At 25.0% G+C, this 24705-nt stretch overlaps 1 protein-coding gene and 1 non-coding gene across 2 annotated transcripts in view; both read left to right on the top strand.

The window, feature by feature from the left end:
• The first annotated feature begins 867 nt into the window (after window positions 1-867).
• The window catches only part of LOC131169056 (receptor-like protein 56), a 29117-nt gene continuing 5279 nt past the window's right edge, over window positions 868-24705 (top strand). The window contains exons 1-11 of the mRNA XM_058141846.1: window positions 868-968; window positions 1437-1482; window positions 1579-1797; window positions 2756-2854; window positions 5188-5328; window positions 17136-17457; window positions 18162-18317; window positions 19194-19331; window positions 21177-21314; window positions 22056-22130; window positions 23749-23889. Of these exons, the coding sequence (XP_057997829.1) occupies window positions 868-968; window positions 1437-1482; window positions 1579-1797; window positions 2756-2854; window positions 5188-5328; window positions 17136-17457; window positions 18162-18317; window positions 19194-19331; window positions 21177-21314; window positions 22056-22130; window positions 23749-23889 (1576 nt within the window). The remainder of the gene's footprint in view (window positions 969-1436; window positions 1483-1578; window positions 1798-2755; window positions 2855-5187; window positions 5329-17135; window positions 17458-18161; window positions 18318-19193; window positions 19332-21176; window positions 21315-22055; window positions 22131-23748; window positions 23890-24705) is intronic.
• Window positions 5766-5852, top strand: LOC131176811 (small nucleolar RNA Z122). Its single transcript, XR_009146695.1, has one exon. It is a non-coding gene; the product is annotated as a small nucleolar RNA Z122 (small nucleolar RNA).

Consider the following 24705-nt stretch of genomic DNA (forward strand, 5'->3'; position numbering starts at 1 on the left):
GAATTAATTAACTAACTTGAGTTAATTAAAATTAAAAATATAATTTAAATCTCAATTTCGTAAAAGCAATAACCTAAAAAACAAATCCTAATCCCTGATTTTATTGCATTTTGTTAATGGTAATGGGTTTATAAATGACGAGCAACAATGTGTGTTCTTGAATGATATCCGGGTTTATTTAGTATTTGTTATTTTTATGTGGCTTGAATTTTAGATATGTCTTATGGACCCGAATTGTAACCTGACTCAAAAGTTTCATACTGTGACCCAAATAAGATAAAAAGTGAGATCTATAGTGGTAGTGGAGGGCACAAGCTGATAGGATTTGAGAGTTCTGAGTTATTGTATTATAATATTTTGTCCTTTGCAGTAGAGTTGTGAGATATTCGAGAAACAAATTGGGATTAGGGTTTGAGAGTTTTGAGTGACTACATCTTACTTTTTTCATTATAGTGAAACTTTTTCTCTTGTCTTACCTGTGGACATAGACCTTATAGTCAAACCACATTAAATTCTGTGTTATTCTTCTTCTTTTTTCTATACTGTGCGATTGTGCAATTTGTGTGTGTGCCTTAGATTTGCGTGTCTGCTATAACAAACTCGTATCAAAGCTTTGCGCGTGAAATTTAGGTGTCGTCTTCAATGAAGTATGAAATGGAGAAGTTTGATAGCTGATCGAGTTTCATTCTGTAGAAGATTAAAATCAAATCTTCCTTGATCCTGCAAGATCTATGGAAGACAATCGATGATAACTTTCCAGATGGTATGAAAGAGGCGGAGAAGGCTGATCTGAAGGAGAGAGACTTGAGTGTGATTTTCATGAGCGTAACTGATAATTCCCTACACGAGATTACTGGTTAAAGCTCAATGTTTGCAACATGGAAGAAATTGAAGGAGTTGTACTTTGCTAAACTGCTTACCAATCACCTGTATCTGAAGAAAAGGCTACAATCTGAGAATGAGCGAATGTACGCCCATTAAAGAATATCTGGATGAATTTAATTCAATCATTATAGACTTGAAGAATATTGATATTGATATTGATAGTGAGGATTAGGCCTTTTTGTGTTATATTTTTTGCCACCCTCCTATGAGATTTTTGTTAATACTTTGTTGCATGGGAAAGATGGTATTTCAGTAGACGATGTTAATAATTCTCTAAAATCGAAGGAATTGAAAAAGAATTTTTTTCAAACAATAGAGAAATATTTAAGAGAGAATATTTGGTGAGCAGGGGAAGAATACATTCAAGGGAGAGTTCTTCTAGTATGAAGAAATCTAAGGTCAGATCTAAGTTAAGAATGAAAAAGGCTAACTGTTTTGAGTATAACGAGCAAGGTTACTATAGGAGAGACAGGTCATGATAGGAGAGACTATCCGAAGTTGAAAAATAAAAAGGAAAAGTAACCAAAAAGTTCTGCGAATGTGGTTGACAGGTTTATCGATTCTGATGGTGATGATAGTGCTAGGAAAATTTTATCTGTGAGTTCAGATCATGGATAAAATTCCTGAATTCTTGATACTAGTGCTATTTATATAATGTGTCCACACGGAAACTAGTTTGTCACTTATAAACAGATGAGTGGTAAGGTGTTTCTAAACAAAGATCATGCATTGCCTGTGAAAGGAATTGGTAACATCAAATTAAGGATGCTTGATGGCGTTGTCAGAACTATAAAGTATTGGCATATTCTAGGAGTGAAGAGGAACCTACTTTCTCTTGGGACACTACTTGACTCTCATGGATTCGGATACCATGCAGAGAATAGAGTTTCCAAAGCATACAAGGGCTTTATGGTACTCATGAACAGCAGTTTGGTTTTAGGATTGAATTTTTTGGGACAGTATAGTTTCAGGGGAAGCTGCAGTAACATTCGACAGTAATAATCAGAATCAGACTTAATTGTGGCATCTGTGTCTTGGTCATATGAGTGAAAGAGGGTTATCTGTGTTGAGCAAGTGAGATTTATTAGATGGGCAAAAAATAGAATCTGTGGACTTTTGTGAACACTTGTGTTTGGCAAACAGACTCGGATGAAGTTCGATAAAAAAGCAGTGCACAAGACTAGAAGAATGGTGGATTATATATACTCAAATCTATGGGGTCCTAACAGAATCCCTTCCAAGAGTGGTGCCAAGTACTTCATGACTTTGATTGATGATTACTCTCTGATGGTGTGGGTGTATTTTTTGAAAACAAAAGATGAGGCATTTTTAACCTTTGCAAAATGGAAGACGATGATTGAGAAGTAAACAGAAAAAAGGGTCAAGTGTCTTAGAACTGATTACGGGTTGGAATTTTACAATCATGAGTTCAATGTATTTTGCAGCAATGAAGGTATAGTGAGACACCTCACTTGTGCAAGGACACCAAAATAGAATGGTATTGTAGAACGCATGAACAGAACGCTTTGTAAGAAAGCACGAAGCATGCTCTCACATTTAGCATGCTCTCACATTGAGCATTAGGAAAGGATTTCTAGGCTGAACTAATTAATACAGCCTGTTTCTTGGTTAATAGATCTCCATCTATAGCTATTGAGTTCAAAACTCCTTTTGAGATCTAGTCTAATTCACTTGCTGATTACTCTTATGTGAGGGATGAAAAACTTAAGCCAAAGGCAAGAAAATACATATTTCTAGGGTATGCATCTGAGTGAAAGGCTACAGGTTGTCGTCCAATGATCTAAAGTCTCTAGGATTAATTATCAATAGGGATGTGACATTTAATGAGTCTACTTCATTGGAAAGTTAGAGGGAGAAGTCAATAGCAGAATTAGATCACGGTGTTAGAGAACAGGTGGAGCTTGACATTGATACTTCAGCAGTTCAATCCAGTGATTTAGAGGATGAGGTGATCAACAAGAGGATGCACCTAAGCAACAGCAACAGGAACCATATAGCATTGCAACTAGTAGAGAGAGAAGATAGATTAGACCGCCGCAGAGATATGCACATGCAAATCTAGTTGCGTTTGCCTTGTCGATTGCTGAGACAGTTGATATGCATGAACCCAGCAATTATAGAGAAGCTATTTCTTATTCAGATATAGATCAGTGGGTTGCTACTATGGGTGAAGAAATTTAATCTCCTCACAAGAATCAAACTTGGGAGCTTGTAACATTGCCTAAGGGACAGAAAGTGGTAGGCTGTAAATGGTGTTCAAGAAAAAGGCAGGCACTCCAAAGGTTGAAGAATCTCGATATAAGGCACGGTTGATAGCAAAAGGCTTTACTCAGAGGGAGGAGATTAACTTTAATGAAGTGTTTTCTCTAGTTATAAAGCACAATTCTATCAAAGTCCTACTTGCTATGGTTGCTCTTCATGATATAGAGCTTAAACAACTAGATGTGAAGATAGTATTTTGCATGGTGAGCTAGAAGAGAAAATATATATGTGTCAGCCTAAGGAATTTGTCATTCTAGGTATGGAAAACCATGTCTACTTACTTAAGAAATCTTTATATGGTCTAAAATAGTCCCCTAGGTAGTGGTTTAAAAGATTTGATACATTCATGGTTCGTAATGGCTTTATTCGTAGTTCATATGACAGTTGTGTATATCATAGAAAGCTTTCAGATGATTTCTTTATCTATTTGTTGTTCTATGTGGATGACATGCATATTGCTGCTAAAAGTATATCACAAATTAACATTATGAAAAAGTAATTGAGTGATGAGTTTGAGATGAAGGATTTGGGTGCTACAAAGAAGATTTTGGGAATGGAAATTACTAGGGATAGAAGTGTTGCAAAGTTTTTCTTGTATCAGTAGACTTATGTTGAGAAAGTACGTAAGCATTTTAACATGAATAAATCTAAACCTGTGATTGTTTCGTTTACTACCCATTTCAAGTTATCTATAGACATATCACCAAAAATAGATGAGGAGATAGAGCACATGTCCAGTGTTCCCTATTCGAGTACTGTTGGTAGCATCATGTATGTTATAGTTTGCACCCAACCTAACATTTTACATACAGTTAGTGTTGTGAGTAGATACATGTCATGTACTGGGAAAGAGCATTGGCAGGCAATGAAATGGATTCTAAGGTATTTGAAAGGTACCACAGATGTTGGTCTAACGTTTGATAGGGCCAAATAAGTCATTCAAGTATTGGCTATGTGGATTTAAATTTTGTAAGGACTTAGATAATAGGAGATCTCTGATAATTTATTTGTTCACTCTCTCTAAAAGTGCTATCAGTTGGAAGGCAACATTACAAGTTATAGTTACTTTGTCTATTATAAAGGTTGAAAATTTGGCTTTAGCAGCTGCAGTAAAGGAAGCTTCATGGTTATAACATTTGGTGTGTTAGCTTGGGTTAATATAAAACAAGCCAATAGTATTTTGTGATAGCTAGAGAGTAATACATCTCACAAAAAATCAAATGTACCATGAGCGAACTAAGTATATTGATGTCAGATATCACTTCATTTGGGATATTATATCTTAGGGACTGTAGTTATACAGAAAGTCTCTACACATGATAATTTAGCAGATATGATGACCAAAAGAGTCCCAGTAAGCAAGTTTAGGCATTGCCTAGACTTAGTTGATATTTGTAGTGCTTAGTAGTGCCCTTGTGAGAGCATATGGCAAGACAGAGTGTTTGTGGCTATTTTAGTGACGATTTAGAAAATTCAAGCCAAGGGGAAGAATTGTTATTTTTTTGTGGCTTGAATTTCAAATATGTCTTCATGGACCCAAATTGTAACCCAAACCAAAAGCTTCTTGTTGCAACTCGATTATGATAAAAAGTGAGATTTGTAGTGGTAGCAGAGGACACGGGCCGATAGACCTGGGCTCAAAGCTCACCACTGATCTTTTTGGGGGTGCGGGGCAATGTCTTCGTGGTATGAACTAGTATGAATATTATAATACTCTACTATTTGTATTAGAGTTGTAAGATATTTAAGAAATACACTGGGGTTAGGGTTTGAGAGTTCTGAGTGATTGTATCTTGCTCTTTTCATCATAGTGAAACTTTGTCTCATGTCTTACCCGTAGACGTAAACCTTACGGTCAAAACCATGTTAAATCCTGTATTATTCTTCTTATCTTTTCTATATTATGTGATTGTGTGATTTGTGTGTGTGCTTTAAATTTACATGTCTGCCATAATAGTATCCTTATGCTTTTTCTTTTGTTAATAGGTGCTCCATTTTCTGTTTGTTTTGTGAAAATAGACAAAGAGGAGCTTTCTGGTGTTGCCTCAGGAATTGGGACAAGATGCAGAGGCCTTGGGGAAACAAGTGAATGCAGCTTTTGGATCCTCATGGAAAGAAGTTCTCAGTGAAAAGCAGCTTGTGGAAGGGAAAATCCATCCGGTTAGTCCGGCTGTTCTTATTACTGGTACATTTGCCTGGAGAGCTATTGAACTTCTGAGGTCTAGTAGTAAATTGAATTATGTTATAACTAAATCATTATGATTTTCAGATTTATATGAACTTAACAATGTTGCTGTAATATAAAACACTTGCTTTTCTTCGCTTTCTATATGATCATTTAGAACAAGTGAGTATGATTCTCCAAAGGGGTGCGCTCATTGGCAAGTGAATGTCATGCTGTCAAGCTAAACTCAAAGCATGTGAAGGTTGAGGAACAGATAATTTCTTAGTCTTTTTGGGCTTTTATTTATATTTATTTTCTTGGGCCGATATTCTTCATTTAATACGATTTTATTTTTAAATTGTGACCATTTTTTGTTATTTATCTTCATATATCTGTTAAATTTTATTCTTCTAAGATGATATTTCTGCTATGAGTTGAAAAATGATGTGAATTTACCACAAATTATTATAGGCATTAGCTATGCTGAATGTGTTTATTTGCATGTCAGTCTGATCCCAATTCTTGTTGATAAAAATTTTACTATTGATTTATGATCTAACTTAGTTAAGTCTCCAATATCTGCCATTAGATAGCCCTTGCATAGTTATATAGCTTTACATTTTTACCCTTTAGTTAAATAGTTAAATAGGGTTAAAAGTCTTTTATTTTTTCTTTTTGCATTAAATATATGTAAAGTGGGATCCATTGAAAGAGAATAAAAAAGTCGGTTGAAGTGCCACATAATATGAGCATACTCCCTCTAAATTCAATTTTAATTTTAGATAAAATTTTTGTGATTTTGAAATTTTGATCGATTATGTTAAGATTCAAAGCATTGAATTAAATTGTAAAAATAAAAAATATTTAACTTCTTTAGGCCAATAGACATGAAGTAATTGATAATATTTCCTCTTTAAAAATGCTACTGCCTATTTCCCCGATAGCTATAGCAACACATAATTAGTTCTTTAGAAATTATGATTATTCATCCATAGGTCAAGCCTATTATTTTTATAAAGTTTATTATTTCAATCAATTTGATAACATTGTCTTCCAATGGGATCAGTAAACAAAATCAATCAAGTATAAATAATACTCAACCGCATTAAGAGTAAATAATAAAGGCTGAATATGTAAGTTGATCTCTGAATTTTATCAAAAAAATTTGATAACACTTTGAATTTTTAAGAAGTCTCATGACACACTCTAACTCCTGTAAATATTTTCTGACACACCTCAATTTCTATGGAAATTGAATTAAGGTACCTCTAAAATCATAGTCAGCAGTTTATCATGTCAGTGCAAATGAAATTCATGTTCGGTTTTAAAGATATCTTAATTTCACTTTATAGAATTGAAATGTATCATGAGATATTTTAAAAATTTAAGGTAGAATAATTTCTTTTTTAATAAAATTTAGATGTGAAATGACATATCCCGCCAACGGTATAGATGAAGAAAGCTAAATCAATTGTTTTGGAATGAAAATTTGCGTAAAGATTCAATTGTTCATAATTCTAAAATCAAATATAACACTTAATTAAAAATTGTTATACGTTTTAAATACTAATAAAATGGAACTAAAATTTAATGGTTAGTTAAATATAATTACTCGATATATTCCTTTTGATTATATTTAGTTTAACTAAAATAATAAAATTTATAAAATATTGATTAATTTATAAATTTATAATCTAAAATAAAAATAATTATAAATTATTAATAAAAATAGTTTAAGATTTAATACTATTAATAGAAAAAAATAAAATATTATAATTTATATCATTAATTAAAAAAATTTAGTTAACTCAATTATTATTATAAAAAAAATCGAATTGATAATAAAAATACAATTTTTTAAAAAATATATTTTGAAAATAATAATCAAATAATTCAATTTAATTTTTTTTATTATAATCAAATAATAATTCATGCAATCAAGATGAGGTTGATGAAAACAAACACTTATCAATAGCTGACGGATGTATACAGAAAAAAAGGAATATATATATATATATATATATATATATATATATATATTAGTCTCAGTTTGATACGATTCTCAATTCTTCAATTTCGGTTCTAATTTAGTGCTTTATTCTTAAAATAATTTTATTTAATTATTTTCATAAAATGTCATACTTGAATTAACATTTAACTTTTAAAATAGGTTATTAATTCATATTATACCATATAATTTATCTTTTAATTATTTTTAAATTATATAATATTTAATTATAAGTTACATGTTAATTTATAATTAATTAAATTATATAATATAATAATATAAGTATATTATATAATATATATTTTAGTTATTTATTAATTATGGAACCTTTAATAATAATAATAATAATTTTATTATAATTTTCAAGATATTAAATTTAATTCAGTTTAATTATAAGATATTAATATTATATTTAAAATTTTTATGATATTTTATTATTTATTTTTTATATATTAGCCCAAAAAAAATTTAAATCCACCACTGTTGATTAAGTCAATACCTCAATTTTAAACACATCACACTTAAATAGACCTTCCCTGTTTCTTTGTGAAGACTTAAAAAAAAATTCCAAGTCCACTACCAATTAGCTTTTGATTTAATTTTCTTATTATTATTTAAACCAGTCAATAATTACCTAAAATTTATTATTTTAAGCTGAAATTTAAGTAAAAATATTTAAGTCATCTGATGATTAGTCCAAGTCGTCCCAAACCATGAATTGACATATTACCCCAAATTACACTCTTTTTATGTTCTTTTTAAATTGAATCTGACTAAGTTTAGCCGTCTAACCCCACAATTTAATTAGTTTGATTTGAATTGTCAATTAAAAAAAATAAAGAATAATACACTTACCTAGCATTTGATTAACCAAATCAAATACTTAAATAATTAAATTTTTTTATACATTTAAAATATTAATCAAATCGAATTGAAATTTAATGGTTAATTGAATATAATTGTATTGAAATGTTCTATTTGATTATTTGTTTTAACAAAAAAAATATAGTTGATATTAATTTATAAATTTATAATTTAAAATAAAACTATAGTTATATATTATTAATAAAAATAATTTAATATTTAATATTATTAATAAAAAATCAAAAATATTATAATTTATATTATTAATTAAATAAATTTAGTTAATCCTATTATCATTTAAAAAGTAATTAAATTGATAATAAAAAAATGAAGTTTTTAGAAAATATATTTTAAATTAAATTATTTATTATTAAAATAAAATTTAATTTTTTTTTATTATAATCGAATGATTCATGCATTCAAGATGAGGTTGATGAAAACAAGGACTTGATCAAATCAATTATGGACTATTACACTTATAGGGAGCATGAAAGTCCTCCTGCAGGACCACAATTTTAAAAACATCACAATTAAATAAAACTTATCTGTTTCTTTGTAAAGACTAAAAAAAAATTGCAAGTCCACGGTTAGTTCGCCTATGATTTAATTTTCTTATTAACATCCTCCACTTCTTGTTGAAGCCTATACTCATTGGACATTATATTAATTTCTAGGCAATTTCGTAACCCATCTTAATCAAACCATCTTGTATACGTTTCTCAAATTGATGTTTTGAACTTTCAAAATATAAAGACTTGGGTGTAAGGGAATATGTTGTTCCACATCAATTTTGGATAAAAAAAAACTTTGTTAAATAAAAAAATTTTGGCAAACGTCATCTCTCAAGCTAGCTTTTAAAGTACGTTAAACCTAATCTATTTTTTTCTATATAGAATGGAATAAGAGTATCCGTATGTAGAGGTGGATGCAGGGTTGAATGTTGAGGAATCAAAATTTAAAAGTTATATAATTATTATAATTAATAAAAATTTACAAATTACACTTTTATAAAAACAATGTAATTTATATGTTTTTAATAAATCATATATTTTATTAGTTGTAGATGGTTTTCAAATATATATATAAATTTTTATTATAAATGCAATTGATTAAAATAGGTAATATAAATTTTATAATATTCATATAAATAGACTATCAACTAAGCTTTCCGGCAGCCACCACCTAAATTCACTGGTACTTTATCGAAAGTTTTTGCAATATAATCTTTTGAATACTAGATTAATTATACTTTATCAACCAGTATCCAACTATATATTATAAAAAATGTTGCCAATAAATTGAAGCATAAAAATCATAAATTTTAAACATGTTGAAGATAAAAATAAAAAGGAAAAAATAAATTTAAAAAAATGTAAATTTTAATATTAAAAAGTAACAATATAACTATTTATGAAATAATAATGCCTAAAATTGTGAAATATTTGAATCTCAATTAAAATGATTAAATTCTATTCTAGTTAGCTATTTAAAATTACAAATCTTAAACTATAAATCATTGTTAGAAATTATAGGAATTGAGATTTAAGAATTATAAATCATATCAATTTTTTTAAAAAATGTGTATTTATATTATGTTAACTTTATATATAATATTTAAAAAAGATGTGGGGCGAAGGCTTATTTAAATGCTTAGTCTTTTTCTATTTCTTTTAATTATAATATATTAATTAAAAAAAAATTGGGGGGACTAGGGCCTTTCTGAGGTATGTGCTGGGTTCGCCTCTATCTATATGTACAGGTTACCAAATTAGATATTTGATTCTTTATAAGACAATCATACTACACATAATGTTGTTGCTAAGAAATCAATGAGTCACAAAAATGATGGCCTACAAAAACACATTCAAACATCTCTGTAAATACGTTTCAGTGAATAAAGTTATTGAAAATGTGAGTTGTTGATAATAAATTAATGAATCATTAAAATGACTGTCTTTAAATTTAGTTCAATTTAATTATAAAATATTAATATTATATTTTCAATTTTTATAATATTTTATTTTTTTAATATTTTATTTTATTTTTATATATTAACCTGAAAAAAAAAACTAATCCACCACCGTTGATCAAGTCAATATCACAATTTTAAACACATCACACTCATATAGAACTTACCTATTTCTTTGTGAAGACTTAAAAAAAAAAAATCCAAGTCTACTACCAATTCGCTTTTGATTTAATTTTTTTTTTATTTTTTAAACCAGTCAATAATTACCTAAAATTTATTATTTTAAGTTGAAATTTGAGTAAAAACATTTGACTCATCTGATGATTAGTACAAGTCATTCCAAACTATGAATTGACATACTACACCAAATTACACTCTTTTTAGTCGTCTAGTCCCACAATTTAATTAGTTTGATTTGAACTGTCAATTAAAAAAAATAAATAATGCATGTATTTTATATTTTTTAATTATATATTTATTATGAAAATTATAAATAAAAATTAGGAAAATTAATTAAATTTATTTATATAAAGCATATCACAATAATATACCTGCTTCACTTATTTTTTTAATATATTTTCTTATGTTAATCAAATCTGATGTATATTTAGCATATTTTAAGAAATCAAAAAAATATATTTATTTCAGAATCAAATGAGATAGCTCTTATTATAATACCTACAAACTAATGCTAGAATTCAGACCTTTATTAAGGGATGAGGTTAGCGTGAGCATTTGATCAATCAAATCAAATATTTAAATAATTAAAATTTTTTATATATTTAAAATATTAATCAAATTGAATTGAAATTTAATGGTTAATTGAATATAATTGTATTGAAAAGTTCTATTTGATTATTTAGTTTAACAAAAAAAAAATTTGATATTAATTTATAAATTTATAATTTAAAATAAAACTATAGTTATATGTTATTAATAAAAATAATTTAATATTTAATATTATTAATAAAAAAATAAAAAATTATAATTTATATTATTAATTAAATAAATTTAGTTAATGCTATTATCATTTAAAAAGTAATTAAATTGATAATAAAAAATGAATTTTTTAGAAAAATATATTTTAAATTAAATTATTTATTATTAAAATAAAATTTAATTAATTTTTTATTATAATCGAATAATTCGTACATTCTAAATGAGGTTGATGAAAACAAAGACTTGATCAAATCAATTATGGACTATGACACTTATAGGGAGCATGAAAGTCCTCCTGCAGGACCACAATTTTAAAAACATCACACTCAAATTAAACTTCTATGTTTCTTTATAAAGACTAAAAATAAAATTGCAAGTCTACGGTTAGTCATTCAACATTATATTAATTTCTAGGCAACTTCGTAACCCATCTTAATCTCATAAACCTTCTTGTATACGTTTTTCAAATTGATGTTTTGAACTTTCAAAATATAAAAGCCTTGGCGTGAGGGATTATGTTGTTCCACATCCATTTGAGATAAAAAAAATTTTTTGTTAAATATAAAAATTTGGCAAACCTCATCCCTCAAATTAGCTTTTAAAATAAATTAGAATGGGATAAGAGTATCCGTATGCAGAGGCGGACACATGATTGAATGTTGGGGGACCAAAATTTAAAAGTTATGTAATTATTATAATTAATAAAAATTTACAAATTACACTTTTATAAAAACAATGTAATTTATATATTTTCAATAAATCATATATTTTATTAATTATAGATGGTTTTCATATATATATATATATAAATAATATATATATATATAATTTTTTATTACAAATGCAATCAATTAAAATAAATAATATAAATTTTATAATATTCATATAAATAGACTATTACCTAAGCCTTCCCAGAGCCACCACCTAAATTTACTTGTACGTATACCTTAAATTAAAAAGTTTTTGCAATATAATATTTTGAATGCTTATACTAATTGATTATACTTTATCAATCAGTATCCAACTATATATTATAAAAAAGATTGTCAAATCGATTATAAATTAAAGTATAAAAACCATAAATTCATTGAGGTATTTTATTCAATACGTTGAAAACGAAAATAAAAGGAGAAAAATAAATTAAAAAATGCAAATTTGGTGTTAAAATAATAACAATATAACTATTTATGAAATAATAATACCTAAAATTTTGAAATATTTGAATCTCAATTAAAATGATTAAATTCTTTTCTAATTAGCTACATAAAATTACAAATCTTTAACTATAAATCATAGTTAGAAATTATAGGTCAAAAACCAAATCAATTTAAAAAAAAAGTGTATTTATATTATTTTAACTTTATATATAATATTTAAAAAAATGTGGGGCGAAGACTCACTTAAATGCTTAGTCTTCTCCTATTTATTTTAATTATAATATATCAATTTAAAAAAAAATATATTGAGGGGACTAGGGCCCCCTAAGGCATGTGTTGGTTTTGTCCCTGTCTATATGTATAAGTTACTGAATTAGCTATTTGATTCTTCAAAAAACAATCATATCACACATGATGTTGTGAATAAATTTATTGAAAATATGAATTATTGATAAGAAATTAATGAATTATTAAAATGATTGTTTATAAAAAAAGATTTAAATATCTCAGTCAATACGTGTATATGAATAAAGTTGTTGAAAATATGATAATACCACTTTCTTTTGAAAAATTTGAGAGGATATAACATACCACTTGTCATTAATTATTGATCGACAGTCAATACTTAGTATAAAATCTTACACTAAACTTCAAAACATAATATCCCATCATAAAATTTTATATTTTCTACTATAATATTTATAAAAATAATTTAATTTGGATATTATATTATTGTAAATATTAAAAAAAATGAACAATATAGTATCGCAAATCAATTTTTCATGCATTAAATTTATGTCTTTATTTAATCAAACCAAACTCTATCATCAAAATACAAATATTTTCATGATTTTAATATATATATATATATATATATATATATATATATATATATATATATATATATATAATACTTTTAAAATCTTGAAATATAATTTTTAATCAAATTTAAATATAACATCATACCATTAAAAGATTTTTTTTTAAAACCTTTGTATAAAAATAAAATATTTTAATAGTAATGTAACATCATTATTTCCTCATTCATTAATGGAAAATGAAATTAAATCCTCATATGTACTAAATATTCAACTTTATTTAATTGGATTCGATTTCAGATATCTGAAATATTAAATTCAAATTCTACTTAAACACAATACAAATGTTATATAATAAACTTAAATTCGTCCTAATAAGATTTGATCGAATGAAATATTTAAAAATATTCACCGATTATCATCTCACCTGCATTCTACAATCATTTCATAAATGCTATAATTAAAAAAAAAAAATAGAATACACGACACAATTATTAGAAACAAAATCACCCGTGAAAATTGAATTAACAAATAACTCCTCAAGGGGATTTAATTTCCTTGATACGTGGTCAACAAGTAGAGAGCACAACCCGTCGTAGGGGATGGGCGAATTTGCTTGCAGTGAGTGATGCGCTAAATCTAAGAGCACGATGGAACATTAGTTCAGAATGGAAAATTTCTTAACGTATGGAAAGGTAAAATGGGTCCCTTTGAGTGTCCAAATTTAATCTAGTCAATTCAATCCAATCAATCTTTAATTATTTTAATTTACATTACATCTAAAATAATTTATAAAATTAAAAATTTATTTGAATGTACTATTTAATTTAAAAATGACTCGTTTGAATTAATTAAATTAACTCAAATTTTAACCTAATAAACAAATAAATGATAAACAATTTGATAATCCTGCTCATCCTCAAATTGAAAAAATTTTAATTATTAAATTGTCTCAATTTAAAATAAACCAAAACCATTAATTTTATAGCAAAATTAAGTTTGATATGGTTATTATTGATTTAGTACAGACTTTTAATTCATTTTAAAATTTTCGAGAATCATCCATCCCTATAATAATAATAATAATAATAATAATTTTATTATAATTTTTAAGATATTAAATTTTCATTCAATCTAATTATAAGATATTAATATTATATTTTAAATTTTTATAATATTTTACTATTTATGTTTTATATATTAACAAAAAAAAAATTTAAATCCACAACTGTTGATCAAGTCAATATGACACACATGCATGAAAGGTCCTCCTGCAGGACCACAATTTCTTTGTGAAGACTTAAAAAAAATTGCAAGTCAACTACTAATTTGCCTATGACTTAATTTTCTTATTAGCATTCTTTATTTCATATATTTTTTGAAGGCTTTACTCATTCAACATTATCTTAGCAAATTAAATGATTATTTCAATAGTTAATGGTATCTTAAATATTAATCGTAATTTGACAACTTAAATCATTTAAAATGTTTGATCTCATTTTAAAATAATTCAATAAAAAACTTTAAAATTACGTAATATTTTTTTCAATCAGCCAATAATTATGTAAAATTTATTATTTTAAGCTGAAATTTAAATAAAAATATTTAAATTATCTGATGATTAGTCTTAAGTTGCCCCACACCATGAATTGACATATTACATCAAATTGCACTTTTTTACGTTCCTTTTCAAAGACCATTATATAAGGTTTGGCCATGGCATGGTTAAGAATTAAATTAGATAATTAGCCAATTAAACTCGAGATGAGAATTTATTGTTAATTTTCAATTTAATTTAGACCGAAACTATCTAAGGTAATTAAGGTGTTGGTCTCAATCACTTTCTCTCTTAAATTTTAAATTGAATCCGACTAAATTTAGTCATTTAACCCCACAATTTAATTAGTTTAATTTGAGCTGTCAATTAAACAAAAAATGAATAATGCACTTACCTCAATTAAGAATGAATAGTGGATTATTTTATATTTTTTAATTATATATTTATTATGAAAAATTATAAATAAAAATTACAAAAATTAATTAAACTTTTTTTAATATATTTTCTTATGTTAATCAAATCTAATATACATATTTAGTATATTTTAAGAAATTAAAAAATATATTTATTTCAGAATCAAACGAGATAGCTCTTATTATAATCTCTTATTATAATACTTACAAACTAATGCTAGAATTTGGACCTTTATTAAGGGATGAGGATAGGATGAGCATTTGATTAATCAAATCAAATATTTAAATAATTAAATTTTTTTATACATTTAAATTAATCAAATTGAATTGAAATTTAATGGTTAATTGAAAATAATTGTATTGAAATGTTCTATTTGATTATTTAGTTTAAAAAAAAAATATACTTGATATTAATTTATAAATTTATAATTTAAAATAAAACTATAGTTATATACTATTAATAAAAATAATTTAATATTTAATATTATTAATAAAAAAATAAAAATATTATAATTTATATTATTAATTAAATAAATTTAGTTAATCCTATTATCATTTAAAAAGTAATTAAATTGATAATAAAAAAATTGAAGTTTTTAGAAAATATATTTTAAATTAAATTATTTATTATTAAAATAAAATTTAATTTTTTTTATTATAATCGAATGATTCATGCATTCAAGATGAGGTTGATGAAAACAAGGACTTGATCAAATCAATTATGGACTATTGCACTTATAGGGAGCATGAAAGTCCTCCTGCAGGACCACAATTTTAAAAACATCACAATAAAATAAAACTTATCTGTTACTTTATAAAGACTAAAAAAAATTGTAAGTCCACGGTTAGTTCGCCTATGATAACATCCTCCACTTCTTGTTGAAGTCTATACTCATTGGACATTATATTCATTTCTAGGCAATTTCATAGCCCATCTTAATCAAACCATCTTGTATACGTTTCTCAAATTGATGTTTTGAACTTTCAAAATATAAAGACTTGGGTGTAAGGGAATACGTTCCACATCAATTTTGAATAAAAAAAACTTTGTTAAATAAAAAAATTTTGGCAAACGTTATCTCTCAAGCTAGCTTTTAAAGTACGTTAAACCTAATCTATTTTTTTCTATATAGAATGGGATAAGAGTCTCCGTATGTAGAAGCGAATGCAGAGTTGAATGTTGAGGGACCAAAATTTAAAAGTTATATAATTATTATAATTAATAAAAATTTACAAATTACACTTTTATAAAAACAATGTAATTTATATGTTTTTAATAAATCATATATTTTATTAATTATAGATGGTTTTCAAATATATATATAAATTTTTATTATAAATGCAATCGATTAAAATAGGTAATATAAATTTTATAATATTCATATAAATAGACTATCAACTAAGCTTTCCGGCAGCCACCACCTAAATTCACTGGTACATATACCTTAAATTAAAAAGTTTTTGCAATATAATCTTTTGAATACTAGATTGATTATACTTTATCAACCAGTATCCAACTATATATTATAAAAAATATTGCCAATAAATTGCTTATAAATTGAAGCATAAAAACCATAAATTTTAAACATGTTGAAGATAAAAATAAAAAGGAAAAAATAAATTTAAAAAAATGTAAATTTTAATATTAAAAAGTAACAATATAACTATTTATGAAATAATAATGCCTAAAATTGTGAAATATTTGAATCTCAATTAAAATGATTAAATTCTATTCTAGTTAGCTATTTAAATTACAAATCTTAAACTATAAATCATAGTTAGAAATTATAGGAATTGAGATTTAAGAACTATAAATCATATCAATTTTTTAAAAAAATGTGTATTTATATTATGTTAACTTTATATATAATATTTAAAAAAGATGTGGGGCGAAGGCTTACTTAAATGCTTAGTCTTTTTCTATTTCTTTTAATTATAATATATTAATTTAAAAAAAAAAATTGGGGCATTGTGCAAGGGGGTTCAATTCCCTTGATACGTGGTCAACAAGTGGAGAGCACAACCCGTCATGGGGGATGGGCGAGTTTTCTTGCAGTGAGCGTTGTGCTAAATCTAGGAGTGCGATGGAACATTGGTTAAGCATGAAAATTTCTTAGCGTGTGGGAAGATAAATGGGTCCCTTTGGGTTTCTAAATTCAATCTAGTCAATTCAATGAGTGACTGTTGTAAATGGGAGCGTGTCACGTGTAATTCTACTACAAGTCACGTGATTGAGCTCTTCCTCAACAATACACGACAACATGACATAAATAGAATATTATTTTATGATGATGAAAATATTTGGTTTATAAAGTTGTCAATGTTCCAGCAGTTGACAGAGCTCAGAAATCTTAATTTATCCTACAATGAAATTGGTGGTTTTATTGATTATGATGAAGGTACATATACTATGCTCTATGCTCTTCTACATATCCTATGCTCTATGCTCTTCTACATATCCTATGCTCTTTTATCTATATTATAATTTTTTTTATTTGTTTGCCAAATATACTATTTCAGTAAGTTATTGGGTGCACTTCTCTAAAAGATTTTGAAAGACTTTGCTCTATAATATATGTAGGTTTTGAAAGATAATCAAAATTGAAGAAATTAGAAGTCTTAGATCTTAGTGTTAATTATTTTAATAATAGAATCTTATCATCATTGAGTGTTCTTACATCACCTAAGACTTTGATTCTTAATTCATTTGGTGCTCTTATATTACTTAAGACTTTGATTCTTAGTAACAATCAATAGAATAAAAGGTTCATTACATTGGGTACTCTTATATCAAAGTTGGACATCAGTTTCATTAGATTCAATAATAGTATCTTATCATTATTAGGTGCTCTTATATCGCTTAAGACTTTAATTCTTTTTTTTTATAAGATTAAGTCTTCAATACTTAATTACAATAGAGAGAAAGTTCCTTCCCTAACAAAGATATGCTTTATTCAAAGGTTTATATATCATGATATTTCATAAATCTACAATCAATTTCATCTTTTCCCATGTATCTATGGGCATTACAAGCTATGTCAATTTCATCTCTACTCCAGTTAATTTTTTGTAGTGTAAAAAGGTGTATACCATATATGTGCAGGTTTTGAAAGATTATCAGAATTAAAGAAGCTAGAAACCTTGGACCTTAGTTATAATAATTTCAATGATAGCATCTTATCATCATTGGGTGCTCTTACATCACTTAAGTCTTTGATTCTTAGTTGGAATTGGATGGAAGGTTCCTTCCCTAGCAAAGGTATGTTTGATTCTTGGAATTGTTTTCTTCACACTTATTCTATCATAACATCCAACTAATAAATGGATTTTTCAAATGTTTTTGATAGAATAATTATATAGATTATGTATATTGTAAATTGCATATCTTTTTTCTTAGTGACATACAATTTTATGTTAAATGTGATGTATTCAAATAAAATATTAAGAAAAATAAAATATGAATCATAATTTTATTAAATAGTGAAGCAATAGATATTAATATTAAAGTTTATAATTTTTTTATTGTTATAAAATTTCAATTTGTTACAATTTAATCCCTAAAACATGCTTTTCTTGCAAATAATTAATGTCATTTAGTTAAATCTAACATGAAATAAAAGTTAGTATATTATGAAAATTAAAACTGTTAGATTAAATTGTAATTTTGAGAAAAAAGATGACTTATTAAGCCTTATTTTAATGATAATTGGACTTCTGTTGAACTCGAATTTAATGCAATTTCTAAAATATGATATAATTTATATGTAGCAGTGTTTTCTTATTTTGGTCACAGTCACGTAGTTATAACTTTACTTATAATTGATTAGTTACATAAGTCACTCTACCAGCTGGATTAGTTAGGGTGTGGTTACTTTTGTTAGCTGGCATACATATATCCCATAAAGTTAGTAGAAACAATTCAGTTACATGAATTAATCTAACTTAATTCTAGCTTCTTGAAATTTTGTTTTCTTGAGAAATTCAAAAACAGCATCTTGCCATCTTTTCTAGATGACTTATTGTAATTTTATCTCTAACATATGCATTTTTATTTTTCTTTTTTTAACAACTACATAGAAGCTTATTAATTAATTAATTATGTCTTGAAATAATATAAAAGATATATGGTGTACAGGTTTTGAAAAATTAGAGGAGTTAGATATCAGTTACAATTGGTTCAATAATAGCATCTTATCATCATTGGGTGCTCTTCCATCACTTAAGTCTTTGATTCTTAGAAGGAATAGCATAGATGGTTCCTTCCCTAGCAAAGGTATGTTTGATTCTTGGAATTGTTTTCTTCACACTTATTCTATCATAACATCCGACTAATAAATGGATTTTTTAAATGTTTTCGATAGATTAATTATATAGATTATGTATATTGTAAATTGCATATCTTTTTTCTTAGTGACATACAATTTTATGTTAAATGTGATGTATTCAAATAAAATATTAAGAAAAATAAAATACGATTCATAATTTTATTAAATTGTGAAGCAATAGAAATTAATATTAAAATTTATAACTTTTTTATTGTTATAAAATCTCAATTTGTTACAATTTAATCACTAAAACATGCTTTTTCTTGCAAATAATTAATGTCATTTAGTTAAATCTAACATGAAATAAAATTTAATATATTATGAAAATTGAAATTGTTAGATTAAAATGTAATTTTGAGAAAAAAAAAATGACTTATTAAGCCTTATTTCAATGATAATTGAACTTCATGTTGAACTTGAATTTGATGCAATTTCTGAAGTGGCGACAAGCACAAGGCACTTTTTTGACAAAAAATAAAATACAAATTCTAAAGTGTCAAAGAGCAAAATCACAAGGATTTTTTTTTTTTGTACTTTTCTCAAAAGTTAAAGTGGGTTGATATATTTACACACATGAATTAAATTAAAAATAAATGGATTTTTCAAATTTTTTTGATAGTTTTACAAAATCACACATAAAATAAAAAATGATTTTCATGTTTTAAGCAATTATTTTAAAATTTATTATATAAATTGTGTAATTTTAAATCTGATATCTTTTCTTTTTTAATGACATATTTTTCAGTTAAATATAGCATAATTCAAAGAAAACTATTAGATTAAATTGTAATTTTGAAAAAAAAAAATTGACTTTTTTTAATCAGTAGGCAAATTTTAATTTAATAATAATTGAACTTCATTGTTGAACTTGAATTTGATACAATTTCATCACCAAAATATAGTTAGTTGATCACTCTTAATAAAATTTTTTCTTATTTTATATATATTTTTTTTTTTTTTTTTTTTTTGTAGATGACTTATTATAATTTATTTATATATATATATATATATATATATATATATATATATATATATATATATATATATTTAAATTATTTTTTATTTTTTATAATAAATGGTTTTTTTTTAAAAAATTCAATTAAATTTAAATTTAATTATCATTTATTTTAAAATTGTGATTTGTTTTAAGATTTTAAGATTAATTATATAGATTATGTATATTGTAAATTACATTTTCTTTAAGTGGACATATAATTTTATGTTAAATATGATATAATTCAAATAAAATATTAAGATAAATAAAATATGAATCATAATTTTATTAAATAGTGCAGCAATAGAAATTAATATTAAAATTTATAATTTTTATTATTGATATAAAATTTCATTTGGTTACAATTTAACACTAAAACATGCTTTTCTTGCAAATAATTAATGTCATTTAGTTATAACAGAACTTTCATAAAAATCTAACATGAAATATAAGTTAGTATATTATCAAAATTAAGACTGTCAGATTAAATTGTAATTTTGAGGAAAACAATGACTTTTTTTACGCATTAACTATTATTTTAATGATAGTTGAATTTCTTGTTGAACTTCAATTTGATGCAATTTAGTCACAAAAATATTAATTTTCATACAGGTAGTTAGTCTAACATAATTCCAATTTTTTTTTTTTTTTGAGAAATTTAAAAACAGTATCTTACAATTTTTTCTAGATGACTTATTATAATTTCATCTCTAATATATGCATTTTTTTAACACAACTACATAGGCTTATTAATAATTAATTATGACCTGAAATAACATAAATGTTATATGGTGTACAGGTTTTGAAAGATTAGAGGATTTGGACATCAGTCACAATCCGTTCAATAATAGTGTATTATCATCATTGGGTGCTCTTACATCACTTAGGACTTTGAAAATTGGAAGAAATATCATGGAAGGTTCCTTCCCTATCCAAGGTTTGATTCTTTGAATTGTTTTCTTCACACTCATTCTTTTTATTGTATTTTTTTGCTCTTGGTTCAAAATTAAGCAACTTGGGAAACTTGAAATTCTTATATATAAGTGGCAACGGATTCAATAACATCCTACCAATTTAAGGTGAACTTCAAATCTGGGTGAATTATATTTATTTATAAATTAATTATTTTGTAAACATAAATGGATTTTAAATTTTTTTTTTGATAGTTTTACAATATCACATATAAAACAAAAAAAAAATCTACATGTTTAAGCAATTGTTTTAAGATTTATTACATAGATTATGTATATTTTAAGTTTTTTATCTTTTCTTTTTTTAATGACATAATTTTAAGTTAAATATGATATAATTCAGATAAAATTGTAATTTTAAGAAAAAAGTTTGAATTTTTTTTTTTAATCATTAGGCCTTATTTTGATGATAATTGAACTTTATATTGAACTTAAATTTGATAGAATTCAGTCACGAAAATATAGTTCTTCACTTAATTTCAGCTGCATAAAATGAATGAACAAAACTATGTAAAGTGACCAGTAACTGAAACTGTATGCTATAAAATTATCAAATTTGAAGAATTTAAGTTTTAGATCACTTCTAAAATAGTTTTTTTAGAGAAATTTAAAAATAATAACTTATAATATTTCATAGTTGACTTATTATAATTTCATCTCTAATATATATCTTTTTGTTTTTTCTTTCACAACTGCACATGGTTCAGAATTAAATAATCTGAAAAATTTAGAAATACTGGATATAAGTGGCAATGGATTCAACGGTTCCCTCTCACTTGAAGGTAACTTCATATCCCATCTCATTTGTTATTTTTATTGTTAGATATAACCAATTTATCTTTTAGAGCTATCATGTGTATTTTTCTAAAAAATGCTTGACTTGAGTGACGAATTCAAAAAATAGTAATTTTGTATTTATATATATATATATATATATATATTTTTTTTTCACTTTGTTGTAGTTTTATCTCCTCACTTCTAGAAAAAAAATTATTATAGTTTTTTGTATTTTTTGCAAGTATCAAAATTTATTTTATAAATTTATTTTCTCTAATCATAATTTTAATTTTTTGTAAATGTAATAAAACATAAAAAAATGATAATTTGTGTTAAAATTTTAAGTTTTATTAATTCTAATAATTAGGTAACTTATTATAATTATCATCGGTTCTTGAAATTGTTAAATATCATATTATTAAAATATAGCTATTGTGATTTTTATGTATGGGTTTTTCTCAAAATTTATTTTTATTAGAATTGGGTAAATAATAGTTATTATATTTGGCTTCTAGAATTATTAAAAATTATGATATTTTAATTCTTATTATTTTTTAAATTACATTTTTCTTTATTAAGCTGACAAGAAATAATATTTATAATTTCATCCTATCTGTTTTAATCTATTTCAATTTTAGAGTGGACAAAATGAGTTTTTAGTTTGATAATTAAACAATTTCTTGAATATATTGTTGTCTTAAACTGTTATTTTAACAGTCAAATTTTTTTTTTTTAAATTGTTGTTTTACTATATAGGATATTTTAGAAAGTAAGAGTAAATGAATTTTAATGACTATGAAATTATACTAAACATGAGTTATAAGAAATTCAATTGAATTTCATTTTTTTTTTTTTGGTCTGGAACCATCAGTCTGCTCCATTCACAAAGAGAATTGAATGTCAATTTCTTATTGAATTAAATTAGTAAAATATTTATTCCAATTTTGATTCCAAAATTTAAACTAAACTGGTCTTTATACAATTTTTTTTTTTTTTTTAAAGTTTGCCCCCTTAATCTCAAATCTTGGCTTCGTCGCTGGATACCATTGTAATAAAATTAACAATTTAAACTAAACCGTGTCTTTATACAATTTAATCACCAAAACATGCTTTTCTTGCAAATAATTAATGCCATTTAGTTATAATAGAACTGTCATAAGAAATCTAACATGAAATTTAAGTTATTATATCATGAAAATTAAAATTATTAGATTAAATTGTAATTTTGAGAAAAGAATGACTTTTTTTTTTGTCATTAAGCCTTATTTTAATGATAATTGAACTTCATGTTGAACTTGAATTTGATACAATTTCTGAAGTATGATATAATTGATATGTAGTAGTTTTTTCTTATTTTGGTCACAGTCAAGTCGTTATAGCTTTACTTATAACAGATTAGTTACATAGACACTTTATCAGCTGGATTAGTTAAGGTGGGGCTGCTTAAAATTATTTTCTTTTTTACAAATTCAAAAACAGTATCTTCCAATCTTTTTTAGATGACTTGTTATAATTTCATCTTTAATCTATGCATTTTTACTTTTCTTTTCTGCACAATTACATAAAAGCTTATTAATTAATTAATTATATCCCAAAATAACATAAAAGTTATATGGTGTGCAGGTTTTGAAAAATTAGAGGAGTTAGACATCAGTTGGAATGGATTCAATAGTAGTATTTTATCATCATTGGGTACTCTTACATCACTTAAGACTTTGATTCTTAATCGAATGTATGCAATGGCAGGTTCCTTCCCTATCCAAGGTATGTTTGATTCTTGGAATTGTTTTCTTCACACTCATTCTATCAGAACTTTCAATTATCTTGCACTCTATTGTTTGATTTAATTTAATTTTTATTTACTCTCTATTGTTTGATTTAATTTAATTTAATTTTTATTTACTCTTGGTTCAAAATTAAGCAACTTGAAAAATTGAAATCCTTATATGTAAGTGGTAATGGATTCAATGTATCGTCCTACCAATATAAGGCAAACTTTAGATTTGGGTGAACTTTAGATTTGAGTGAATTATATTTACATTTATAAATTAATTATTTTTATAAAAATTAATGGATTTAAAATTTTTTTTGATAGTTTTATAAGATCACGTATAAAATTAAAAAAAAAATGATCTTCATGTTTAAACCATTGTTTTAAGATTTATTATACAGATTACGTATATTGTAAATTTCATTTTTTTTTCTTTCTTAATGACATATAATTGTAAGTTAAATATGATACAATTAATTCAAATAAAACTGTTAGATTAAATTGTAATTTGACAAAAAAAAATTACTTTTTTTAATCATTAATACTTATTTTAATGATTATTGAACTTCATGTTAAACTTCAATTTGGTGGAATTTAGTAACGCAAATATAATTTTTCTACTTAATTCCAAATACTTAAAATTAATGAGTAAAACTTTATAGAGTGACTTGTATAACTGAACTATCTTTTGCAAATGACTGCATATGTTTCAGAATTAAATAATTTGAAAAATTTGGAAATGCTGGATATGAGTTACAATCGATTCAATGGCTCCTTCTCATTTGAAGGTAACTTCATATCTCATCTCA

This window comes from Hevea brasiliensis, unplaced genomic scaffold, assembly GCF_030052815.1.
Source record: "Hevea brasiliensis isolate MT/VB/25A 57/8 unplaced genomic scaffold, ASM3005281v1 Scaf252, whole genome shotgun sequence".
Taxonomy (NCBI): domain Eukaryota; kingdom Viridiplantae; phylum Streptophyta; class Magnoliopsida; order Malpighiales; family Euphorbiaceae; genus Hevea; species Hevea brasiliensis.